Genomic DNA, 26,242 nt, shown 5'->3' on the forward strand with positions numbered 1-26,242 from the left:
TTTTTTTTTTTTTTTTTAAGTGCCTCCAGTGTGGCATCTGTTGAAACATCTCAGTGGGATCAGTGGGATTCCCTTAATTCCTGGATCCTTATTTTTTCACCAATTCCTTTAGTGCAGTTTCGATTTCTCCCTTCAATACCATTAATCCACTGCTTTTTTTTTTTTAAACTTTCACTGTGATTTGGGTGAAAGATTACAGAGCAAATTCATTTGCCATACAATAGTTCATACAATGTCTCATGATATTGCAATTCCCCACAATGTAACAGTTCTCTTCCCACTTCCTCCCTGTAGTTACCTCTTCCCTGTGTCCTTCCCTCCCAGGCACCCCCCCACCACCTGTCTTTCTGTGTCTTCCCTTCTGTTCTCCTATCACTCCAAGCAGTTTATCTTCCTGATGTAATTGTTCAGCCCAAATACCTGTCTATTATTTGGCTGGAAACCACAGGAGTGAGTTCAGTTCCAGACCTGAAGGATAACTAGGGGCCATAATCTCAGGGGTCTCATGAGGCTCTATCAGACCAGCAAGCCTGGTCTTTTTTTGTGTGTGTGATTTTGAGCTTTGTTCCACATTTTTCTCGCACTCAATCTTGGCTATCTTACATCAATCCCCCTCCAAATGGTTGACAGTGGTAGCTGGTCTAGTTATTTTGGTATCTAGTTCTTTGGTTTCATGGTCATGTAGGCTGAGGATTGCATGGTCTACCAGTCCCTTGGGCTTATTGTTTACATGTGTCTTTCTTCATTCTTCTTTGCTCTGGATGAGGAGAGACTCATCTTTGCATCTAGATGGCTGCTTGCAAGGTTTAAGACCCCAGTCGCTACTCACCAAAGTAGGATGTAGAACAGTGCTTTTGTGTAGTATGTTCTGCCAATTGAGATTGATGTCCCCTGCAACCACAGTTCGAGTCCACAGGTCCAACTACTCGCTCCCTCCAGGTAGCTGGCTATGGACAAGAAGTCACCACAACATTGTTCCTTGTCAGCTCTACTATATACCTGGACATTCTTAGAGCACATACAGATATGCTTGTAGAAACATCGTCTGCCAACTCTATACATGGTCATGGGCACACTACCCCCTGACTAGATAAACTTGATTGTTCAGCCTGTCCACTCACCTATCCACCCTAGATCAATGTTTGCCATCACTGACAATGCAGTGTTGTACATGCAAATGGGTTCATTTTTGTAGTCTGTACCCCCATGTACCTCTCTGTGTCTTCCTCTTCCTCAGTGCCACTATGCTGATCACTCACATTTGGAATACCATTGGTTCTTGATCATATGCCACCTTCTGAAAAAGATTAACATCAATCAATTCTTTTTGGTACAGTGACTCTGTGTATTCCTTCCATGTTCTTTTGATGTTTCCTGCATCTTTCAATATTTTCCCCATAGAATCCTTTAATATTGCAACTCAAGGCTTGAATTTTTTTCTTTAGTTCCTTCAATTTGAGAAATGCTGAGCGTGTTCTTCCCTTTTGGTTTTTCTAACACCAGGTCTTTGCCCATTTCATTATAATAATTGATTTTGTTTCCTTTAGCTGCTCTTTAAAATCTTCTGTTCAGCTCTTTTGTCTTGTCATTTCTTCCATTTGCTTTAGCTACTACTCTCCATTCAAGAGCAAGTTTCAGTCTCTTCTGACATCCATTTTGGTCTTTTCTTCCTTTCCTGTCTTTTTAATGACCTTTTTCTTTCTTCATGTGTGATATTCTTGATGTCATCCCATAATTCATCTGGTTTTTGGTCATTGGCATTCAATGCTTCAAATCTATTCTTCAGATGGTCTCTAAATTCAGGTGGATATAATCAAGGTCATATTTTGGCTCTTATAGAGTTGTTTTAATTGTCTTTAGCTTCAACTTGCACATGAGCAATTGATGGTCATTTCCACAGTCAGCTCCTGGCCTTGTTCTGGCTGAAGATATTGAGCTTCTCTGTCGCGTTTTTCCATAGATGTAGTCAATCCAATTTTTGTATGTTCCATCTGGTGAGGTCAACGTATATAGCCTCCATTTGCGTTGTTGGGAAAAAGTTATTTGCAAGGAATAAGTCATTGGTATTACAAAATTCTATCATGTAAAATCCAGCATCATTTCTATCACCAAGGCCATATTTTCCAACTACTGATGATTCTTCATTTCCAACTTTCACTTTCCCCATAATAATAATAATAATAATAAATCTTGATTGCATGTTTGGTCAATTTCAGACTGCAGAAGTTGGTAAAAATCTCCAATTTTTTTGTCTTTGGCTTTGGTGGTTGGTGCGTAAATTTGAAGAATAGCAGTTTTAGTTAGTCTTCTTTGTAGGTGTATGGATATTATCCTATCATTGACAGTATTGTGGGAGCTCTGGTGGCTTAGGGCCTACGCACTTGACTGCTAACCAGAAGGCTGGCGGTTCAAACCCACCAGCCACTCCTTGGAAGGAAGATTGGGCAAATTTCCATAGTGATACCGCCTCAGAAACCCAAGGAGGGATCGCTATGAGTCAGATTTAACTCAACAGCAATGCATTTTACAGACAGTATTGTACTTCAGGCTAGATCTTGAAACATTCTTTATGACAACGAATGCCACGCCACTCCTCTTTAATTTGTCATTCCTGGCATAGTAGATCATACAGCTGTCTGATTCAAAACAGCCAAGACCAGTCCATTTTAGCTCACTAATGCCGAGGATATCAATCTTTATATGTTTCATATTATTTTTGACAACTTCTAGTTTTCCTAGATTCATACTCCATACATTCCATCTTCTGATTATTAATGGATGTTTGCAGCTGTTTCTTCACATTTTGAGTTGTGCTACATTAGCAAATGGAGGTCCCAAAAGCTTTACTCCATTTACATCAAGGTTGACTCTACTGTGAGAAGGCAGTTCTTTCCCAATCCTATTTTGGGTGCCTTCTGACCTGAGGTGCTCAACTTCTGGCAGTATATCAGACAATGTTTCATGGGTATTCATAAAGTTTTCCAGTAATATATAGAGACAGTGTTTCACTGCTATTCATAGGTTTTCACTGGCCAATACCTTGAGAAACAGATGGCCCGTTCCTTCTTCTGAGTCTGTCTTAGTCTGGAAGCTCTGCTGAAACGTGTCCACCATGGGTGACCCTGCAGGTATTTGAAATACCAGTGGCATAGCCTCCAGCCTCACAGCAACATGCAAGGCACTACAGTACGACAAAATAACAGATGAGTGGTGGAATAACATGCTAGATAGTTAGAAAAAGCCAGCCTTTGAGAAACAGAACTCATATATCCAAAATACACACAATGGAGTGATTGTTATATTCACGTTGCAGCCATTCATGTATTCATGTATTCATGTATAGCCATTCATGTATGGTACAGTGAATGGGACCATAAATTGGGGGACCTATTCCCAAATCCTAATGCTAAAACTAATCCAGGATGCATTTTTCAACTGTTAACAGATGATTATTAAATTCCATTTTATCTTTTTGTTTTGTTTTTAATAATCTCAAGGATACTGAATAGTCACAAGTACAGCACAAAATCTTTATTATGGACTATTTGACAGCAAATACATTCCCAGAAACACCAAGGATGGCTAGCTAGAGAAGCTGAGAAAAGGATTTCTCCCTGGAGCTAACAGAGAGATTCATGTTAGCTCTAGGCTGGTGGCCTGAATTTGAACTTCAAGCCTCCTAAACTGTGAGAAAAGAAATTCTATTAGTCAGACCTACTCACTTGTGGCACTTCTGTTATAGCAGCACAAAAAGACTGAGACAGTATGTGTACAGGAAGGAGTTAATTTAGTAGGCCTGGATTGCTCAAATTCTGCATATTCCAGGTAAAGGCCTGTCTTCAGGACTAGCTCTTAACGGGCTGCTGGGAGACAACCTCTAGAAAATTCTGTCAGATAAGAGTAGTTTTATATGCCTGAAGCCTGGGGCCACACTGTATCAATTTATTCTAATTTCTTCCAGACAGTTTATTCTAATGATGTGATTTCAAGTGAACATCTGTTTTAGTATCATTGTGGCCTTGGGCCACATGTAAGAGTTTGATCATTGGGGGTCTAGAGTTAGAGAAGCTGAGCTTAGTGACATGCTCAATGCATGCCTATGTGACTGGCCCTAAATAAAAACCATGGACACAAAGGCTTGGGTGAGCTTCCCTGGTTGGCAACACTCAACATGTATTGTCATATATTGCTGTTTGGAGAATTAAGCACATGCCTGTGTGACTTCAGGAGCTCTGGTGGCGCAGTATCTAAGGCATTTGACTGCTAACCAGAAGTCTGGCAGTTCAAACCCACTAGCCACTCCTCAGAAGGAAGGTTGGGCAATCTACTTCCGTAATGATACCGCTTCGGAAACCCAAGGAGGGGTTGCTATGAGTCAGATCTGACTTGACAGTGAGTTCGGTTTTGGTTTTTTTGTGTGTGTGTGTGACTCCACCTTGTACCCATTTTTCCCTGGATTTCAGTCCATGTGCATGTTCCCTTTGCTGATCTGCACCTGTATCTTTTTGCTGTAATAAACTATAACCATGAGTATAACAGTTTTTCTGAGTCCTGTGAGTCCTTCTAGAATCATTGAGCCTGAGGGTTTTCTTGGGAGTTCCTGACACAATGTGCAGAGAAATTGGAGTCCAAGAGATAGCAGAAACATGTCATGTCATGAAAGTCTTCAGAAGTGATTCCAGAAGAGGGTGTAGTCAACAACATTAAATTTGGCTAAGACAACAAATAAGGCTAGGGAGAAAATATGTCCACTGGAATAGAAAACATGGAGGTCATTGAAGACCTTAACAAGAGTTGTTTTGGTGGAGTGATAGAGGTAGAAGACAGTAGAGTAGACTGAGGAATGAGTAGGATGTGAGGAAATACAGACCTTTAGAGAGGCAAAATTTTTTTTTTGGAAAAAAAAAAAAAAAGACTGCATGTTAATTTTACCTGTATTTATAGACGCAAAATACATCAAAACAATCCACTTTATCTATACATTAAAAACTTTTACAATGTGCATACCCTTTGAATCAGTAATTCTAGTTTCATGAATAATCTGAAGAAATAATTATAGACATGAAAATAATTATGTTTATTGCAGCATTGTTTATAATAGGGAAAACTGGAAACCTTTTTAACAATAGAGGCTAATACAGTACAATACATTCACATAATGAAGTCTATTTATTGTCTACATTGGGATGTATCTCATTAGTTTCAGGAATTAGATGTAATGTTTGAAAGCACTTTGTAAATTGTAAACTGATATTCAAATGTCATTTATTACTGGGACTACCAATGTGCTCCTGGAAAGGCATTAGAAACATAGAAAAGCCAATACCAAAAACCAAACACACTGCTATCAAGTTGATTCTGACTCATAGCAACCCACACTGGGTTTCTGAGGCAGTAAATCTATAAAGAAGTAGATCGCCCAGTCTTCTTTCCACAGAGTGGCTGGTCAGTTTGAACTGCCAACCTTCTGGTTAGTAGTCAAAATGCCTTAGGCATTGCAGCACCAGACTCCTTAGAAAAGCCAACAGATGGTAGTTAAACCCTGAACTCTGCCATCTTCCTCCTTTTCTTGATACAAGTGGTTCTCAAATTTGATCAGCCAACACAGAACCTGGAAGTCAAAATGTACTCTGCACAACACCATGAAATGCTGATAAATGAAATTTAAATTGCAAGGTGTCACTTCTAAATTCCCTGGCCTCACTCACTGGTGGTGTAAGTATGGCACATTTATAGGAATGTCCCAAATCTCAACTAGAGCTCAGCATCCCTCTGTTGGTGCTCATGAAGTCTTCTGCTCCTGCTCTGTTGATAACAGCTGCCTTGCCCACAATTTGCAAAACCATCCTTTGCAAATCATCATGCTACCCTCGGCTACTACCTTATTGCTGCCAATCACCTGGGCCCAGTTGATGGGTTATGAACTCACCATTTCTTACCTTCTCTAGTGCTGTTAAAATGGCATGGCTGGTGCCTAGCCTCCTCTAACTTCACAAGGTGGGAGAAGAATCATTATCAGCATCAATAGCCTAAGGCTGATTCCTATTAGGTGGAGGTCAGACATATCTACTCTCTCCAACATTTTTTTTTTTTTTAAACTAATACTGACACCAAGTGTTTCCCCTACAACACTCTCTAGTTCTCTCTGAGTTTGTTAATTCATTGCAATGGTCACACAGAACTCTCAGACCACACTCATAGTTTATTAGGGAAGTAATAGGTTACATTTTAGGTTCAGGACTGCTCAGGATATAGTTTTTCCATCAGGACAACCTCTTCTCAGTTGTGCCCACACAGGTCTCTCTGGTCCTTGACCTGTGAGGGGCCCCTTGGGCTGGCCTGGCTTCTGCTCTGCTTGGACAAGTGTTACAAAGCTCTTTTAGGTCTGCTGGTAAGTGCCTGGAGGCACCCCATTCCACCAGCAAGGCTCCTGCCCAAAGCAGCTTTCTCACTTTGTGGCCTGTGAAGCCCACTGTGTCATCTGTTGTTGCGCTCCTAGTTCTGCTGGTACCATTTCTTTACTGTTACTTCTCACCATTTCTCCAGTGTCACATCTCTCTTTCTCTGTATCTTGGGTCTAGCAAGTTCCCAGTACAGGAACCTTAGGTCCAATAGACATGCTCCACTCCTAGCTCTTCTTTCTTGATGGTTGTGAGGTCCTCTCTCCATCTCGGAGATGGATCATTTTAAGCCTAGTAGGATGGCAAAACTGATCAGCCCCCTCATTAAGGTTCCACACTCCTTATTTGCATGGTTCCAACCCCACAAGGGTGCCATGCATCTTATTTATATTATTAGCAACTGCCTCATAGGGTTTTCTAGTCTGTAATGTTCACTGTGGCAGACCACCAAGTTTTTGTGCCGGGGGCAGCTGGATGGGTTGGAATTACCAACTTTACGGTTAGCAGTTTAGTTCTCTAGTGCTGCTGTCACAGAAATACCACAAGTGGATGGCTTTAACAAACAGAAATTTATTCTCCTACAGTTTAGGAGGCCAAATTCTGAGTGCTGGCTCTTGGAGCTGAGTAGAGGCCCTTCGAACTTGGGCTTCAGCTCAACCTTCCAGGCCCACTGAAGCAAGCTAGAGGCATCTCCTGACTTATACAGCTACTGGCTGCTGAGGCTGACCAACCTCAGACTGGCAGGTAAAAATGGCACAATCCCAACATCAGCAGGCAACATGGCAGGCCACTGGTTCAAGTTCAAAAACTGGAGATGAAAACTAAACCAAATGCAGGACCCCTTCTATAAATACTGTGAAGCAGGCCACATCCTGAGGGCAACTCTCCCTCAACTGATTAACTGCCCACAGCAGATTCCACCATGGAGATGATAGCACTAATTCCAATCTCATTATGGGGAATAACTACATCCAGCTGTCAAGTGACTCAAACTCATAGCCCAGCCAAGATGACCCACAACCTTAATAATCATCGCAGACAATTGTACCCCCAGGGAGATACATACCAAAAAAACCCAAAACCAAACTCACTGCCATAGAGTTGGATCTGACTCATAGCAACCTCTCCTTTGGTTTTCAAGGTGTTATCACTATAGAAGTAGATTGCCATATATATATGTAATTTTTTTATTGTGGTGAAAATATACATAACAAAACATACACTATCTCAACAATTTCTATATGTACAATTCAGTAACATTCTCAGTATTTCTTTCCAAATCACTTTACCATTAACATAAACTCAATGTCTACTAAGGAAATGATAATGTATGTTTTAAACGAATGATGGTATTAAAGCACTTCATTGTTTACCATTGGATAGATTTAAGTGAGGAGTTCTGGTAGCATAGTGCCTAAGGCACTTAACTGCTAACCAGAAAGCTGGCGGTTCAAACCAACCAGCCACTCCTCGGAAGGAAGGTTGGGCAATCTACTTCCCTAGTGATACTGCCTCAGAAACCCAAGGAGGGGTAGCTATGAGTCGGATCCGACTCGATGGCAAATAACAACAACAATAAAATTTAAGTGATGTAAAAATTTTTAAATGGCAATATTGCAATATGTCAGAAATAATCTTTGCAACTATTTAAACTTACAATGAAAACTTTTAGGTTAACTGTTTTCAAAATTCTTTTAAGGTGTACACCAAAAACAACAAGACCCCACTGCCATACATGACGTAGCCCTTTACGTATAATTAATTCTTATTATCTCGTGTCCTGCTACTCTCTCTCCCTTGGTCAGTCCATTCTAGCCACCCTAACCTTACTGTTCCTCTAACAAGTGAGTAATCCCCGCCTGTCTGGGGTTCTTTGCACAACATGAAATCCGCAAAGTACTTGTTTTCCCAATAAAATACTCCTTTTTGAAAGCATCTATTACCGGTATTGTTAAAGCATCTGCTATCCAACTCACTCCAGAAACACTAAGTGGGACGTTCAGAAAGACATAATACTGGTTGGATCGCTGGTTCCTAAAACTGATGAACAGTATAATCAGCCTTTTGCTTCACTTCCTGATTCAGGTCTGGGGTGTGGCCCTGACGTCTCTGCTTCTTTGATAAAGCTCCTCAGTTGGTTTTATGATGTGTGGCAATGTTTGAGAATTAATTAACTTAAACTGAAAATAGCTGTTAAAAGATTTTTTTCCTCGCCAGGTTTGTTCACCCCATTTTTGGTAGGACCCCAGTTTTTTAATTTTTAAAGTCCCACTTCACGGCTCCCCTGAGCTACAGCCCACGAAAGGAACGCGGCTAGTTAAAGCAGAGAGATCCAGAAGAGCAGCATCTCCCGAGCCAGAGGCCCCGACACCCGATCGCGCGGCAGGTGAGGCTTTCGCAAAGAAGCTCCTGCCGCTGGGAACGACACCGCCCAGGAGACGCTCGCTCCTGCCGCAATCGGCCTGGCCTCCTCTCCTTTCATCCTTTTCCGCTCCTCTCTCCGGATCTCTCTGCTGCTGAGCTCATTTCCATCCTCAGCCAAAAGCTGTCCAGCGCCAACAGGCTCCAGCTTTAAAAGCTCACTGCGAGGTGAACAGCCGCAACGCAGAAGCAAGCAACCGGCCTTGGAGGCCCGCAGGGGCGGCAGGGAGAGTACTGCGCCCGCGCGCCCCGCTCCCGCCTCCCTCTGGAGGCCGGGTTTTCGTACGTGCGCGCGCCGAGCCCGCCCTCCTTCAACCGCCCGACGCGAGGGCGGGGGCGCCGCGTGCGCGCGCGCTCTCGTTCGTTCGCTCGCCTGCTCATTCTCGGCGGCCGCTCTCGCTGCGGTTGGGGCTGGGGGCGGCGGCGGCGGCGCGGGCGGCGGGCGGCGCGGGGCGGTCCGGCGGGTTCAAAGAGGAAAACATGGCGGAAAACAAAGGCGGCGGCGAGGCTGAGAGCGGCGGCGGGGGCAGCGGCAGCGCGCCGGTAACTGCCGGGCCCGCGGCGCTGGAGGCGGAGCCGCCTCTCGCCGCGGTGCTTGTGGAGGAGGAGGAGGAGGAAGGCGGCAAGGCCGGCGCAGAGAGCAGCGCGGCTGGGCCCGAAGACGGGGGGGTGGCCGCGGCCTCCTCAGGCTCAGCCCCGGCTGCCTCAGCCCCTGCGGCCTCAGTGGGCGCCGGAGTTCCTGGGGGGGCGGTATCGACGCCGACCCCAGCTCCAGCCTCGGCTCCTGCTCCGGGTCCCTCGGCTGGGCCGCCGCCTGCACCGCCAGCCTCTCTCCTGGACACCTGCGCCGTGTGTCAGCAAAGCTTGCAGAGCCGGCGTGAGGCGGAGCCCAAGCTGCTGCCCTGTCTTCACTCCTTCTGCCGGCGCTGCCTACCCGAGCCGGAGCGCCAGCTCAGCGTTCCTGTCCCGGGGGTCACCAACGGCGACATCCAGCAAGGTGAGCAGGAGGCCCTGCCTGAGGTCTGGGCCGCAGGAGATTTACAGAGCCGATGAGGGTCTGGGGACATAGGTGCCCAGGTCTGGGGCTGCTCGAACTGCCGCGACTCTGAGGGGTCTGGGGTAAAAGACACGGTCCCCTGGGAAGATTTCCAGAGAAGCTGGACCGTAAGAGATGCGGGGAGAGTGCAGGGAGGGGTGCTAGCTGCGAGAGACTGGGGGAGGGGACACAGACAGCAAGGGAGGTTGTGATGTGCGGGCACGGGCCGGGAAGGCGTGGACTCGGATCCAGCGCTGGTTCGGGAGCGAGTGGACCCGGACTGTGAGAGAAGAGGTGTTGAGAAACCGGTTGTGAGAAACGTTTTGAGTAGGAGGGTCCCAGGAAGGAAAGAAAGGGAGGGAGTAGGAGATACCGGCTGTGAGGATAGCTTGCCGGGAGGGAGGGCATTTGGCCTGTTACGGTTAGGAGAAAAAGGGAGTAGGATTAAATAGAGGAGGAAAAAGGGGAATTGGAGGGAGAGTTTGGGGCCAAGAGAAGGCGTTTGTTAGAAAGTAATTTTGAGATGACATTGACAAGGAGGAATACCTACCTCATAGGGTTATTGAGAGAATGAAATAAAATAGAATGTGTAAAATGACTAGTAGTTATTAATGAAATGGCAGCTAGTTTAGTAGTAATTGGGCATGGGAATGGAGTAGTAGTAAGGGGCCTGAATGTTTGAGAAGGAAAAAAAATACTAAGGTTTTGGGGTGAAGGAGACATGAACTTTGAAGGGAATTGGGAGTTAGGGAGAGATGAGCATGAATTTGTTACAGTTCATTGTAAATTAATGAGCCCCTGATGTTTTAGACGCTGTGCTAGGATTGAATAAAATATTCAGTGATGCTCAGTTGTAGTCTAATAGGGGAAACAAATACACAACACGATGCTTGGGACAGAGGTTGAAGTACAAAGGATGGAAGGTCAGGGAAACTTCACCAAGGGGAAACCCTAGAGTAGATTTCTTGAAGGGTGAGTAGCTCATAGGATAGGAAAGTTATTCAGGAAACCCTATGGGTCAGTTCTACCTTGTCTTTTAGTGTAGTCAGAATCCTTTTGGTGGCAGTGAGTTTTATCCATAGCTCTGGAGCGAAGCCACTGTGGTGGCTCAATGGTTAAGGCATTTATTTGGCTGCTAACCAAACGTTGGCGGTTGGAACCCACCAGCCACTCCTTGGGAGAAAGATGAGGTAGCCTACTTTCATAAAGATTTTACAGTCTTGGAAACCCTTTGGGGGCAGTTCTACTCTGTCCTATAGGGTCTCTATGAGTCAGAATTGACTCCATGGCAATTGTTTGGGGAGCTAAGGGATATGGAAGGTGACTGGGGGAAGTTAGATTGGTGATGGGCTGCTAGTTGTGTTGTGAACTTAAGAAATTTTCCTATTTTCTTTTCCCCTTGATAAGGTCTCTTATATTTTCAATTGGGGTCTGGATTAACACAACTTGTGTTAGACACAACTAGGGCTTCTAACCAATTCATTTTGGTTCTACCCCCTGCTGATACCCCCAAAACCAAAAACCAAACTCACTGCCATTGAATTGATTCTGACTCGTAGTGAGCCCCCATTAGGTTTCCAAGGCTGTAAATCTTCATGGAAGCAAACTGCTTCATCTTTCTTTCAAGGAGCGGCTGAAGGGGTTGAACCACAGACATTTTGGTTAGTAGCCAAGTGCCTGAACCACCACACTGTCAGAGCTCTTTATTTCTGATTTACTGAATCAGAACCTACAGTTTAACAAGATTCTCAGGTGATTCTTACTGGTCCCCATATGATTCTTACTAAAATGTAGATTCTGATTAGTATATCTGGAGTGGAAGCATAGATTTTTAGAATGAATTGCTTCAAAGCCCTGGATCAAACACATTGTTTCTGCAGTGAAAATTATGCTAATGGGAAGAATAGACAATAAATGTCTAGTGAATTCCAGCTCATGGCAAACCCATGTGTGACGGAGTAGAACTGCTCCATAGGATATCCTTGACTATAATCTTTTTTTTTTAGAAATTGAAGTTTATTTAATATACAATTTGCAAATTGGGATAATGTTTTAACTGTTGTGGGCTGTCAAGTTGATTGGAACTCATAGCTATCCTATTTAACTGGGTAGGGCTGTCTCAGGATTTCCTAAGCTGTAATCTTTACAGCAAAATTTTACTTGCCTGTGATAATAATGATATTGCTTGATAATTTCTGCATTCTGTGGCATCACCTTTCTTTGGAATGGGTACAAATATGGACCTCTTCCAGTTGGTTGGCTAGGTAGGGCTATTTTGCAAGTTTGGGCAATCTACTTCGTAGTGATACCACCTCGAAAACCCAAGGAGAGACTCGCTAGGAGTCGGATCAGACCCGTTGGTAGTGAGGTTTTTTTTCTTGGCATAGACAAGTGAGTGCTTCTGGCATTGCATCTGTTTGTTGAAGCATCTCAGTTGGTATCCTATCAGTTCTTCCACAACCAAACCAAACCAAACTCACTGCCATCGAATCAATTTTGACTCATAGCGACCTGTCCTTGGGTTTCTGAGGCAGTATCACTATGGAAGTAGATTGCCCAACCTTTCTTCCGAGGAGTGCCTTAGAGCCTGTTTTTTTTGCCAGTACCCTCAGTGAACTCTTGTGGTGTAGTGGTTAAGGCATTTGGCTGCTAATCCAAAGGTCAGTGGTTTGAACCCACCAGCTGCTGTGCAGAAGAAAGATGAAGCCGTTTCTTGCTTAAAGATTTACAGCCTTGGAAACTCAATGGGGGTCGCTATGAGTTGGCATTGACTTGGTTTTCCGTGAAGCTTGGACTTCTTCCCTTAGTACCCTTGGTTCTTGATCATATGCTGCCTCCTGAAATGGTTTTTTGGTACAGTGAGTCTGTATTCCTTCCATCTTTGATGTTTTCTGCATTGTTCTTTATTTTTCTCATCTAGAATCCTTCAGTGGGAGCTCTGGTAGCATAGTGGCTAAGACACTTGCCTGCTAACCAGACGGCTGGCGGTTCAAACCCACCAGCCACTCCTCGGAAGGAAGGTTGGGCAATCCTACTTCCGTAGTGATACTGCCTCGGAAACCCAAGGAGGGGTCGCTATGAGTCGGGTTTGACTCGACGGCACATAACAACAACAACAACAACAGAATCCTTCAGTATTGCAACTTGAGACTTGAATTTTTTCTTCAGTCCTTTCAGCTTGAGAAACGCTGAGCATGTTCTGCTCTTTTGATTTTCTAACTTCAGGTTTTTACACATTTTATTATAATACTTTGTCTTTTCCAGCTGCCCTCTGAAATCTTCTGTTCAGCTCTTATACTTCATCATTTCTTCCTTCTGACATCCATTTTGGTCTTTTGTTTCTTTCCTGTCTTTGTAATGACCTTTTACTTTCTTCACATATGATGATGTCCTTGGACATGTTGTAGGATGACACAGCTTGTCTGCTCTTTGGTCATTGGTATTCAACATGTCAATTTTTTTTTTTTTTTTTAAATTTTATCATTTTATTGTGGTTTGGGTGAAAGTTTTCCATTCAACAATTTATATACATTTTGTTTTGTGACATTAGTTGCAATCCCCACAATGAAACAGCACTTTTCCCACTTTCTCCCTGGGTTCCCTATTTCCATTTGTCCTTCTTTCCTGCCTTCTTTATTTGTTTTTAGGCAAATGCTGCCCTTTTGGCTATAATCTTTTTGTAAGCGCCACTCTGTGGGTTCCAACCACCCCTCTTTTCAACTAGTAAATTAGTAGCTGAGTGCACCTTATTTATGCCACCCAGGGAGTTGTAGATAATAAATAAAACTCCAAAAAAGTCAGTGCCATGGAGTCAATTCCAACTCTGAGGTGTAGTAAATTACATAGTGTGGCTTTTCTACTCATAAGTGTTTGTAAAGTCCATGGTGGAATTTGTTGTGAGCCGCTGAGAGTAGCTCCTGATTGTTAAAATTATCCACCTGGGGTATTTCTGTTGCGAGTGATAGGAAGCAATCTTTTGTGAAGTTTACTCTCTCTCAGGTGTATAGAATTCTGATGTTGGGGTTGGTTAGTTTGGCCACTCTGCCAGGCTCAAGAAGAGCGCTCCTAGAGGCAGAAGGAGTCTCTCTGACTCCTGGCTGAGAAAGGCATGCTGCTGAGAGAAATGCGCTCCTGAGAGACATGAGAGACATGCATTGCTTAGAGAGAGACACAAGAGACCCGTACTGCTGAGAGAGAGATGCGAGAGACATGCACTAATGAGAAAGACGCAAGAGACATGCACTACTGAAAGAGCAATGTGCTACTGAGACTGGCTGCAAGAGACTGAATGCATTTCTGAACTTGAATTGTAGTCTGGTGCTTCCCTAGTAAACTGCATAATCTGTGAGTTCTGTGTGGCCACTGCAGCAAATCATCAAATTCAGCAGAGAGGTCATGGGTGCTACGGGAGGAACAGTTGGTGAAAGGGCTGGAGGGAGGCAGCATGTTTGGCCTCGCAGGAATAGGCCTTGGGCTACTGATGGTGATTTTGTCTTCCTCTTGTGGGGTTAGAGGAGGTCAGAAGATGCAGCCTCCTTGCCCCTTTGGCAAACTCATAGCGACCCTGATTGGGGTTCTGAGGCAGTAAATCTTTATGGAAGTAGATTGCCCCATCTTCCTTCCATGGAGCAGCTGGTGGGTTTGAACCGCTAACCTGGTTAGCAGCCAAATGCCTTATCTACTATGCCACCAGAGCTCCTTAGACAATATTTAGACTCCTGCAGTTCAGGGTAGGTTTTGTTGCAGATTCATGGACAAACTTTTAAAATTTCAGAGCTTTTTCAGTTTCAAAATTGCAGGTAAGGGATTGTGGAGCTTTGCTAAAATAAAGGGCTTGTGATTTATTCTGAAGGGTATATTCTGTACAGTATAGACTAAGTGGAGTTCTTTAGGGCTTTTATATCAAGAAGATAAAAGAATCAGATTTACGTTTCAGAAAGATCACTTGGAACAACATTGAGGATGAGGGAAGGCAAGACTGGAAGCCTGGAAACAAGTCATGAGAATTGTGGTAGTAATCTAGGTGAGAAATTAGTATTTGGAATAGATAATAAAAAGACTGATACCAAAACCAAACCAAACTCACTGCCATAGAGTTGATTCCAACTCATAGCAACCCCCATTGGGTCTCCAGGGTGGTAGATCTTTACAGAAGTAGATTGCCCTTCTGGAGAGCAGCTGGTGGTTTGAAATGCCAACCTTCTGGTTAACAGTCAGATGCCTTAGGCACTACGCTACCAGAGCTCCATTAAAAGACTGACATCAGGTGTTAAAGAAGAAAGCATTTTAGTGCAGGGGACAGTATGGACTCAGTGAGACATACTTCAGTTTGCAGGTCTGCTTTGCCACTTTCTACTCATGACTTGAACAGATTACTTTTACTTTTTCTTAGCCTGACTTTTCTTATTTGTAAAACAGGAAGAAAAATACCTACTTCATAAATTATTGAGAGGATGAAATGAGATAAAATGTGTTAAGTAACTAGTACATGATGCCTTTGAGTCAATTCTGACTTTTAGTGACTCTATAGGACAGAGTAGAACTGTCCTACTGGGTTTCAAAACTGTAATCTTTACAGAAGCCAACAGCCACAGCGTTCTCCTATGGAGCTGCTAGTGAGTTCTGACCACTGACCTTTTGGTTAGCAGCCAAGTGTTTAATTACTGTGCCACCAGGGTTCCTTTAAGTGAATAGTACATGGTAGTTACTAATGAAATGATAGCTAATTGATTACAGGGTTATATCCTTTCACCACACTTACTCAATCTGTATGCTGAGCAAATAATCCGAGAAGCTGGACTATATGAAGAACGTGGCATCAGGACTGGAGGAAGAATCATTGACAACCTGCGATACAGAGATGACACAACTTTGCTTGCTGAAAGTGAGAATGACTTGAAGCACTTACTGATGAAGATTGAAGAATACAGTCTGCAGTATGGATTATATCTCAGCATAAAACGAAAATCCTCCCAACAGGACCAATAAGCAGCATCATGATAAATGGAGAAAAGATTGAAGTTGTCAAACATTTCGTATTACTTAAGTTCCACAATCAACACCAATGGAAGTAGCAGTCAGGACATCAAATGATGTATTACACTGGGCAAATCTGTTGCAAAAGACCTCCTTAAAGTGCTGAAGAGTAAAGATGTCTCTTTGAACACTAAGGTATGCCTAACCCAAGGCATGGTATTTTTCAATCACCTCATATGCATGTGAGAGCTGAACAATAAATAAGGAAGACTGAAGAAGAGTTGATACTCTTTAGTTGTGGTGTAGGCCAAGAATTCTGAAAGTACCATGGACTGCTAAAAGTTTTAAGAAATCTGCCCTGGAAGAAGTGTAGCTGGAATGCTTCTTAGAAGCAAGAATGGCCAGACTTTGTCTGACCTATTTTGGTCATGTCAGAAGGGACCGTTCTGGAGAAGGATATCATGTTTGGTAGAGTAGAGTCAACGAAAAAGGGGAAGGCCCTCAACAAGATGGATTGGCACAGTGGCTGCAGTGATGGGCTCAGGTATCTAAAGGATTGTGAGGCTGGCAGAAGACTGGGCATTGTTTCATTCTGTTGTACTTAGGTTCACTATGAGACAGAGCTGACTCAATGGCACCTAACAACAAATGTAAAGTGACCTTAGGAATGGAGGTAGAGGGGCATTGAGGTTGCTGTGAGGGAGACAAACATATTTAGACTTCACGTTTTTCATTTGGTGGTGGCAGTGCTATTAATGCAAATGAGGAATTCTGGCACAGAAGCAGGTATGTGTAGTGTATGTATGTAGTATGTGTGTGGGAATATAATGATTTTCATTTTGGATTTTTGAGCTTTAAGTATTTTTGGGACATGCAGGTTAAGGATGTTAGAAGTAGGATTTGGTTGATAGAGTGATGATAGATACAATAGGTGTATAGTGGATACCCGCTCATGGCTCAGGAGTATAGTAAGACTCATGGGATTCATTGTTCTTGTCAGAACCTGCATTAGATGAGAGATTTAATGGAACACAAAATGAAAATTGGGCTTAATTGATACGATTGAAGGATTAAGGTTATGAAATTGTTTCACTGAAATTTGTAGAGAAGAGAGGACAATACTCTAAATTCTTTTTTTACTTCTCCGTTTTGTTTTTGAAGTAGCAGAGATGTGTTGTTGTTAGCTGCCGTTGAGTTGGTCCTGACTCATGGTGACCTCCTGCACAACTATAAAATGCTGCCTGGTCCAGCACTATCCCCATGATTGATTGTCTGGAAGCTTTGCTCAAGCCTGTTCAGCATCATAGCAGCCAAACCTCCACTGACAGACTGGTGGTGGGTTGGCTGGAAAGGCAGCCTAGGTCTCCTACATGGACAACTAGAATGCTACCACTGAACCACTACTGCCCCCATGGAGAAATAAGTAGACGTGACTAGATACTGTCAGTCTTAAGGTAATGTTGCTTTCCGACCAATAGCTAGAACTAATTGAGTTTGGAGCCACTGTGTTTTTATAGCCAGGGAGTCTAGAAACTGGAAGATAATTTTTCAGTATTAATGTCTGTATATACCCTTTGCTTTGTGCTTTAAAAAGTGGGCATATTGTGTTGGAAATACTGGATTTATAGTGTTCACATTCTGCTACTTACGTCATTTTACTTTAGAGGAAGTTCATAATGTCTGTGTTCCTTAGTTTCTTTGTCTCTAAAATGTAGCTAATAGTAGTTCTTCAGTTAAATCTCACTTAAGTCTAATAAAACGTGTGAAAACACTTTACTAGTGCTAGGTATTATTGATTAACCCGGGTCTTAATCTTTGGTTTGGAGGAGAGCCATAGATGGTAGTTTAACCTACCATCTTTCTTAAGTGGTTCTGCAACAATGAAACCAAACCTGTTGCTGTCAAGTTGATTCCAACCAATGGTGACTCCATGTGTTACAGAATATAACCAATCTGTCAGGTTTTCTTGGTTGTAATCTTTGTGGAAGTAGATCACCAGGCCTTTGTTTTGTGGTGCTGCTGGATGGGTTCAAACTGCCAACCTTTAGGCTAGTAGTCAGGCACAAACTGTACCACCCAAGGACCTTGGTCTGCAGCAGTACCTTTCCCTACCTCCTAACTGGATTTTTTCTCTTCCTCTAACACACCAAACTATTCATATGCTCTAGCTGTTTCTTCTAGACCATTAGTTCTCAGTGTGGTTCCTGGATCTGTAGCATCAGGATCACCTGAAACGCTGTTGGTAATGCAGAGTCTTGGGCCCCACTTCAGATGTCTGACTAGGAGTCTGTTTTAACAAGTCCTGCAATTGATTCTCATGCACACTTAACTTTGAGAGTCATTGTTCTTGAGTAAAGGACCTTTGTTATGGATTGAATTGTGTCCCCCCAAAATACATGCTATAAATCCTAACCTCTGTTATGTGGTTATAATCCCATTTGGGAATGGTTTTCCTTTGTTGTGGTATTAAGACAAGATTATGTTTTAAGTCAGTCTCTTTTGAGATATAAAAGAGATTAAACAATTGAGTAAGAGAAGCAAAGACGGGGAAGATGGATGCCACACTTCATCAAGATCACTGCTGAGCCAAGGAATAGAAGCTGAAGAAACAAGGATCTTCCTCCAGAGCTGACAGAAAGAGAAAGCCTTCCTCTAGAGCTGGTGTGCTGAATGTGAACTTGTAGTCTTCTAAACTGAGGGAGAATAATTATCTGCTTGTTAAAGTCACCCACCACTTGCGGTATTTCTATTACAGCAGCACTAGGAGACTAAGACAGCCTATCATTCAAATGTCACCTCTTCAGAGAGGCCTACTCTGATTACTCATTTTAAATTAGCTCTCTGGGTCACTTTCTGACATAGCACATTATTTTTGTCCATAGCACGTCTGAAATTCAAAATGTTTACTTGTTTGTCTGGTTTCCCACTAGACTTAGAGTGAATGTTCAATTAATTGCTTTTGAATGAGTAAGAATCACCTGTAGAGCTTATTTAATTGCATATTAGTGAGCTTCTTCAGAGACTGATTAACTAGGTTTGGGTTGGACTCCAGGAATCTACATTTGTAATAAGTACCTCAGGTGATAGTGATGCAAGTGATATTTAACCCAACTGAGAAACATGGATTTGACTGTTTTGAAGAGAAAGACTGATTTACTATTGCAATATTTAGAAAATCAAAATATTAAACTAGTTTATATTGACTATAGATAGCTTTTAAAAGTGCTTTTGTGATTTTTTTGGGGGGGATGGGTGCTATTTCAGCTTGAGTCAGAATAGCTATCAGTAGTAGATATGTAAGATTGTGTAATGTATCAGTAAAGATACAAATTTATATTGCTGCATCTGAACAAACTCTCAAATGATTTATTGAAGGATACTGTACCTTTGTGTGGGTATACCTTAGCATGGTGATGTGGATGATGAATTGGATTGGGAGTAAGTAGCATTGGGTTCTGCTGTTGCAGAGCAATGGGTTCCCTTATGTGGTCTTTTGCCCTTGATTTTTGGAAAAAACAACTTAGGGGATTTCCCCTAAGTAATTGTTGACCCTGAAGGATTGATTACTTTGTCCTTGTAATTGTCAAGGAGTGCCCCCTTGGTAATTAATAAGCTCTCTTTGTAATTAACAAGGGCCCCTAACCTCATATTAACAAGGGGAGTGTCCCTGTGATTACAAGGGCCCTCTTGTAATTGACAAGGAAGATATCCCTTTTTGTAGCACTGGGCTGGCTTATATAAGCCCTGGAACTGCGAAGTGGAGTAGCTGTTGGAGAGCTACCTTGAGAGAGAGCTGTTCCAGTGTAGAGCTTGTCTACAGCTGGTCTGGTTGATGAAGGAAGGACATACTGTTTGCTTCAGAGATTCTTTTAGACCCTGCTTGTGAGGCTCTTCCTGATTTTCTCTTGAATTGAATCCTGCTATTCCTCAATTCTGAGTTCTGTTTTGTTATTCCTGACTTGTATCCTGTTACTCCTGAAGTTTTGTCCTTTGCACTGTTAAACTTGCATAACCAACCTTGTCTGTGGTCTGCAAGACATTGCAGCAAAGCTGGTGTCAGAGATAATGGAGAAGTTGGAAAGCAGGGATATACTTCTCTGTCTCTTAGGAATCAGCTTTGTGTTAATTCTCATTCATGAAGTCATTTGTATACCTGTTAATTAGCTATGTAATTTTGGGCAAGGCACCTAAGCACTCTTTCCATGTGTTCTGCAATATAAAGAAGTTGAGTTCATTTCTTATATAATTCTCTGATACTATGATCTTAAATGCCATTTGGTTATATCTACATAAATTTAATCTCATAGTATTGTGGGGGATGGATGTGATGGAAACATCAATGGGGAGATTGATTCTATTTCTGAATTCTTCAGTTTGTGTAAAAAAAAAAAAAAAATCTCATGGGGTAAGAAGATCTTTGGGTGTAGTGTGAAGAGCACCTCCTTGCAGAGATGCTATCTATGGTGAGCCACTCTGGGGAGCCTTCTATTTGAGCTTTTGGATGTTCTGTCCCCAGGGTACATGCACTGTTCAGCAGTTTTAGTCTCTGTGTGTGGGTTATCTGTTTGGGGGCTTTATACACCCTACTGTCTCAAATGTCCTATTTGACAGAAACAAGTTTGAGTTTTTGAATGATAATCTTGTAACCATCGTAAAGAAAGTCATAGTAAAAGAAAGGTGAAGAACTTATTAACAACTTACAACATTGTGGTAGGAGCTCTGGTGTCATAGTGCTTAAGGCATATGACTGCTAACCAGAAGGCTGGCGGTTCAAACCCACCAGCTACTCCTTGGAAGGAAGATGGGGCAGTCTACTTCTGTAGTGATACCACCTTGGAAACCTAAGGATGGGTTGCTGTGAGTTGGATCCGACTTGACAACAGTGAGATGAGGTTAGCATTGTGGTTGATAAAGCACACAGAATTCAGGAGCCAGACCACCTGAATTCATTTTTTTGTTGTGGTTTGGGTGAAAGTTTACAGAGCAAGTTAGTTTTCCATTCAACATTTTGTTTCGTAACATTAGTTGCAGTTCCCTCAATGTAAGGGCACTCTTCCCTCCTCTTCCCTGTGTTCCTGGTTTCCATTCATCCTTCTTTCCTGCCCCTTCCTGACTTCTGAGCTTTGCTTTGGGATAAATCCTGCCCTTTTGTTCTCGTATGATTGATCTGAATTCATTTTTGAACTGTCATTTACTACTTGAATGATTATGGATAAGTTACTTAACATCTCTAGTGTCTGTAAATTGTGGTTAATAATTATACCTGCTTCATATTGTGAGAATTAAATGAGTTAAAACATTGCTCAGTGCTTTCTGTAGTACCTGGCACACAGTAAGCCCTCAGTAAATTATAATGCACTTATTTTTCACTTATTAACTGTCTTGTTACCTGACATTTCACATTTATGACAATAGTAAGAAATCTGTCTGATTGTTTTTCACATTAATGACATTATATCTGTCAGTAATGAATGCCGAGATGAGAGTGTTCGGTTGTGAGAGTTAAAGTTATATGTCATCTTGGGCCATGATTCTCAGTGGTTTGGCAGTTATGTAATGATATAGACAATCCTCTGTTTTGTCACCTGATGTGGTCATTCTCCATTTCTTCATAAAGCTGATTTACCTATAACAACCTGGTCTTTGGAACCTAATTACACGGATAAGGAGTGGGTATACTATTTTTTCAGTCATCTTCCAGCTGTCTCTCATTGTCTTTGTACTGCCTCTGTCTCATATTAAGCAGAAAGAAGAGACAGAAGGGGAAATTGTTTCTTTGGACTTCCCTTCTCTGACAGTCTAATGATGTAGCACTCCTAATAAATGAGTTGAGTTCTAAATCTTTCCGAATACCTAGAATTTGGCACCAAAGCAGTATTCTGAATCCTGTTTTTTTTATGTTTGGTATGTACCAAAAATTCTAGTTAGGGCAATCTAATTGCTTATTTGCTCATCTGTGTATACCTCTCAAGGGACCCTGAGTGAGAATACCTTAATGCAGTGAATTCTCAAAGTGTGGTCCACAGATCCTTGTTGGTAGGATGTCCCTGAGACTTTCAGGGGTTCACAAGATGAAAATTGTTTTCATAATAACATTAATGTGTTATTTATTTACTATACTGACATTTATATTTATGGGACAATAATGGGTAAAACTGCTGATACCTTAGGCAGGAATCAAGATGAAGTTAGGAGCCATTTGTTGTTGTTCTTACGTGCCGTCGAGTCACACCCGACTCATAGCGACCCCTCCTTGGGTTTCCGAGGCAGTGTCACTACAGAAGTAGATTGCCCCATCTTCCTACCAAGGAGGGGCTGGTGGGTTTGAACCGCCTGCCTTCTGGTTAGCAGTCAAGTGCTTTAGGCACTATGCTACCAGAGCTCAATTCTAATTCATAGTGATCCTATGTGGCAGAGTAGAACTGCCTCAAAAGGTTTCTGAGGTCGTAATCTTTAATGGAGCAGATTGCCACGCCTTTTCGCCTGTGGAGCTGCTGAAACCACTTACCTTTAGGTTAGCAGTTGAGTTAACCATTGTACCATTGTATATTAACCATTGTGCCATCAGGGTTCCTTAGGAACCGAGGTAGTGAGTCCAAACTGTACTTAAAATTATTATGTTCTTCACTGCCACACACAATTAAAAACAAACAAAATCTCATGCTAGTTTCACTTACCAAGGAATGAGAATGATGCAGTGGTTATGTGCTCAGCTGCTAGTTGAAAACTTGGTGTCCTGTAGGGTTGCTGTGAGTTGGAATTGATCAGTGGCACAAAGGAAGTTTCACTTCTTGCCCTTAATGAGTTAATACCAAATTGTTTTATTAAATCTTAATTCTTAATATTATGTGTGATAAAATGGGAAATTATTTTTATACATACCATGTTTTGCATATCAATTCATTTGTTGATGGCCATTTCAGTTGTTTCCAAAAGTGCTGCAGTGGGTCTTGTCTTTTTTTATTGTTGTTTTGAATTAAAAATTAATTAAAAAAAAATTTGTGATTTTGGTGAAAGTTTACAGAGCATATTGCTTTCACATTCAACAATTTATACACATTTATTTTGACATTGATTGTAATTCCCACAGTATAACAGCACTCTTCAGACTAGTTCTGTCATAGCCAATGTAGTGAAACAGGAACAGACCAGAATTTTTACAATTTGATTTGTCACCATAAAACTGGAATAGGAAGAATTACAGGTTGAAGCCCTGGAATGGGAGACTGGGAGGCGGCATAGTGAGCCCTTTCAGGAGCCTGATGCATGAGATTGGATTATTGACAGGATTGTGGGGAGCCATACACATTCAAAGGAGCTCTGGTAGCACAGTGGCTAAAACACTTGCCTGCTAACCAGACGGCTGGCGGTTCAAAGCCACCAGCCACTCCTCGGAAGGAAGGTTGGGCAATCCTACTTCCGTAGTGATACTGCCTCGGAAACCCAAAGAGGGGTCGCTATTAGTCGGGCCGACTCGACGGCACATAACAACAACAACAACAACATACACATTCAAAGCACAGTGGTCTGCTGTCATCTTTGAGTGAAGTGCCATCATGTTTGAAGGCTTGCTTTAATATTATGTAAATTTGCTCTTTCTTTGAAACCACTGAACCAACTCCTACTTGTAAAAATTCTTTAATCACAATCACCTTCACTTGCTGCACGTGAAGCTTTTAAATAATTGAAAAGGCTTCAAGCCTTTTCTTGCACTAAAGTAAGGCTAAATAAGAACAGTATTTATTCTGACAAATTCTTAAAGACACAGTTAAGAATGGATCTTGTTCGTAACCCAAGGATTCCCTGTGCTCTAGTTTTCCTGCTCCCTTTTTCATCTTTACTTTCGAGTAATTTTTAACCATTTTGTCTCATCAGCGATTTTTGTTTTAAAAAAGAGCTCATTACTCACGGGTGTCATTCCTTATTTTATGAGCCAGTCTATTATTTAGCTAGAAGGTGACCTCAGGGATAATTCAGTTTAAGGTTTAACCAGTAACTCAGGAGGATAGTCTTAGAGAGTCCTCTGGTCTCAACTTGTCCAGTAAATCTGGACTTTTTAAGAATTTAAGTTCTGTTCCACCTTTTTCTCCTATTCTGTAAGAATCCATGTACTGTGGCCCTGATCAGAAATGTCAGTAGTGATAGCTGGCTACTCTGTAGTTCTGATCTCAGGGTAGATGAGGCCATGGTTCTTTTTTGACTATTAGTCCGTAGACTGCTTTCTTCCCTGAGTTTTTGGTTTTCTTCTTTCTTTTTTTGGTCCAAACAAACAAAACACTAAACTCACTGCCATTGATTTGCTTCTGACTCATAGTGATCCCCGTTGGGTTTCTGAGGTGGGACAAGTGGAGAGTAATACATAGTTGTATCTTACATGGCTACTCACAAACTTCTAAAACTCCAGATGTTACCACATTGAGAAGTAGAATGAACATACACTGTATGAACTGTATTATACCAATTGAATTGTTCCCTGAGACTGTGGTCCTAAGTATTCAAACCCAGAAAACCAATTTCTTGAGGTGTTTGATTATGTCTAAGAACTATTTAAAACTGTGTCCCCCATATATATAGGGATATAATTGCATGTACACACATGGCTCTGTGCACATATGCCTATAGATAAATATGTCTGTGCACACATATGTACCCACATATTTGTACCCATATATGCCTACATACATATTTGTATCACCACACACATTTTTTGCTTATTGTTTGTGTTGATGGAAAATTGCATTAGTCATATTGTTTACCAAAACCATCCTTTTCTCTTGTGCATTTTTCTCAGTGTCATAATTTACCCTGATCAAGCTGTGTATAATTCACTCACATTGCATGCTACTTTCCCATCATCAAAAATAAAGATGTTTACTATCTTTGAGTGCTCCTCACCCCCCTGTAACTACCATTGAGCCTTGGTCTCTGTGTATGCAGATAGTCCTTTGCTTAGGAGTGTGTGATTTATAGACAACTCCTACATACCCTTCAGTGTTATGTAAGTTTGTGCTCACTTTGAAATGATTGAAGCAACCTCTAGTGACAACAACAACTTTATCACAGTAATACACTTAATATTGTCTCTTAGCCCTCAAAACCTAAAATATTTATTATGATGGCTTGTGATACCAGGTCTCAAGTTTGGATTTAGTGGAGGAGTATTAGGCATCAGTTATGAGTTAGGTTTCAGGGAGTATGATGTGTCAGCTTGACCTTTCATCCATGGTGGATTTGGAAGAATCAGATTTTCTAAATTTCTACTTCTAATATCACAGATGACTATCAGAAGAAGAAGCTTGGACCACTGTGGCCTATCATCCCTTTGTGGTTTATTAATAGAATGTTCGTATCCAGTTATACAGATTTCTGTACAGTCACTGCAGAATGACTTGAAAATGAAATCTCACATGATAAATACAGACGAAAAAAACTTAAGTCATTCAGTTTTTTCATCTGTAATACAGAGATATGTGGGTAGGATTTTTGGAAGCATTGTACTCTATTACTGTACATATGAATCTGAAGAATTGTAATAGTGATTAAGAGAGACCACTGCATTTTTCAGCTTCCTTCTCCAAATATTAAATATTTTGCTGTTTGTTGAGCATTATTACCTCCAGGTGTTGAGAGGTATTTTAAAGGAATACATGAAATGAACCTTGAACCCACTGACTCTTACTGAAGAAGTAATAGCCATATATTATTAGAGAATAATAGGCACTTGATAATAAATTAAGAATAATTATGTATTCATTGAAATATGGTTTAGAAGTAGAGATTACTCATGGCTGAAATTGCTTCTGCTTTTCATCAAAGCTGGTTTGGAGGTGATTTCCTTTTCTTATACGCAAATTAAATGATTAATTTTAGCCCTTATGCTTTTGAATGTAAGCCACACTGTTCTTATTATGGATATAGTTTTCTGTTTTTCCTCTCTAATTATTGCTGTAAGGATCTCTGGTGGCATAGTGTTTAAGGCATTTGACTGTTAACCAGAAGGTTGGCTGTTCAAATGCACCAGCCACTCCATGGGAGGAAGACTGGTAAGTCTACTCCCACAAAGATTTACTGTCTCAGAAAGCCAAAAGAGGTCACTGTGAGTTGGAATCAACTCAGTGGCAGTGAGGTTTTTTTTTTTTTTTTTTTTTTTAAATTTTTTGTTGTATTCATTCAAGGTCCAGGGTATCCGAATTAGTAGGAGAGACTTAGCTGTGATAAGTTTATTTGAATTTCTCTGGACTTCCTGTTTTTTATTTGAAAAATAACATTACCTCCAAGTAAAAACGTTTTCATGTTACCTTACAGGGAAACCTGTGAGAGCTGGAACTTGATGGGACTACCTTGTTTTGCCTAGTCTTGCAAATTTTCCACCTTTGACAGGATATATAGTCTTTTTTTTTTTTTTTTT

At 41.7% G+C, this 26,242-nt stretch overlaps 1 protein-coding gene across 1 annotated transcript in view; it reads left to right on the forward strand.

Moving 5' to 3' along the window:
- The first annotated feature begins 9,302 nt into the window (after window positions 1-9,302).
- The window catches only part of TRIM33 (tripartite motif containing 33), a 179,926-nt gene continuing 162,986 nt past the window's right edge, over window positions 9,303-26,242 (forward strand). Inside the window, exon 1 of the mRNA XM_007948924.2 lies at window positions 9,303-9,819. Within this exon, the coding sequence (XP_007947115.1) occupies window positions 9,303-9,819 (517 nt within the window). The remainder of the gene's footprint in view (window positions 9,820-26,242) is intronic.

This window comes from Orycteropus afer, unplaced genomic scaffold (genome assembly GCF_000298275.1).
Source record: "Orycteropus afer afer isolate SDZICR_OR568_19922 unplaced genomic scaffold, OryAfe1.0 scaffold00010, whole genome shotgun sequence".
Classification (NCBI taxonomy): Eukaryota; Metazoa; Chordata; class Mammalia; order Tubulidentata; family Orycteropodidae; genus Orycteropus; species Orycteropus afer.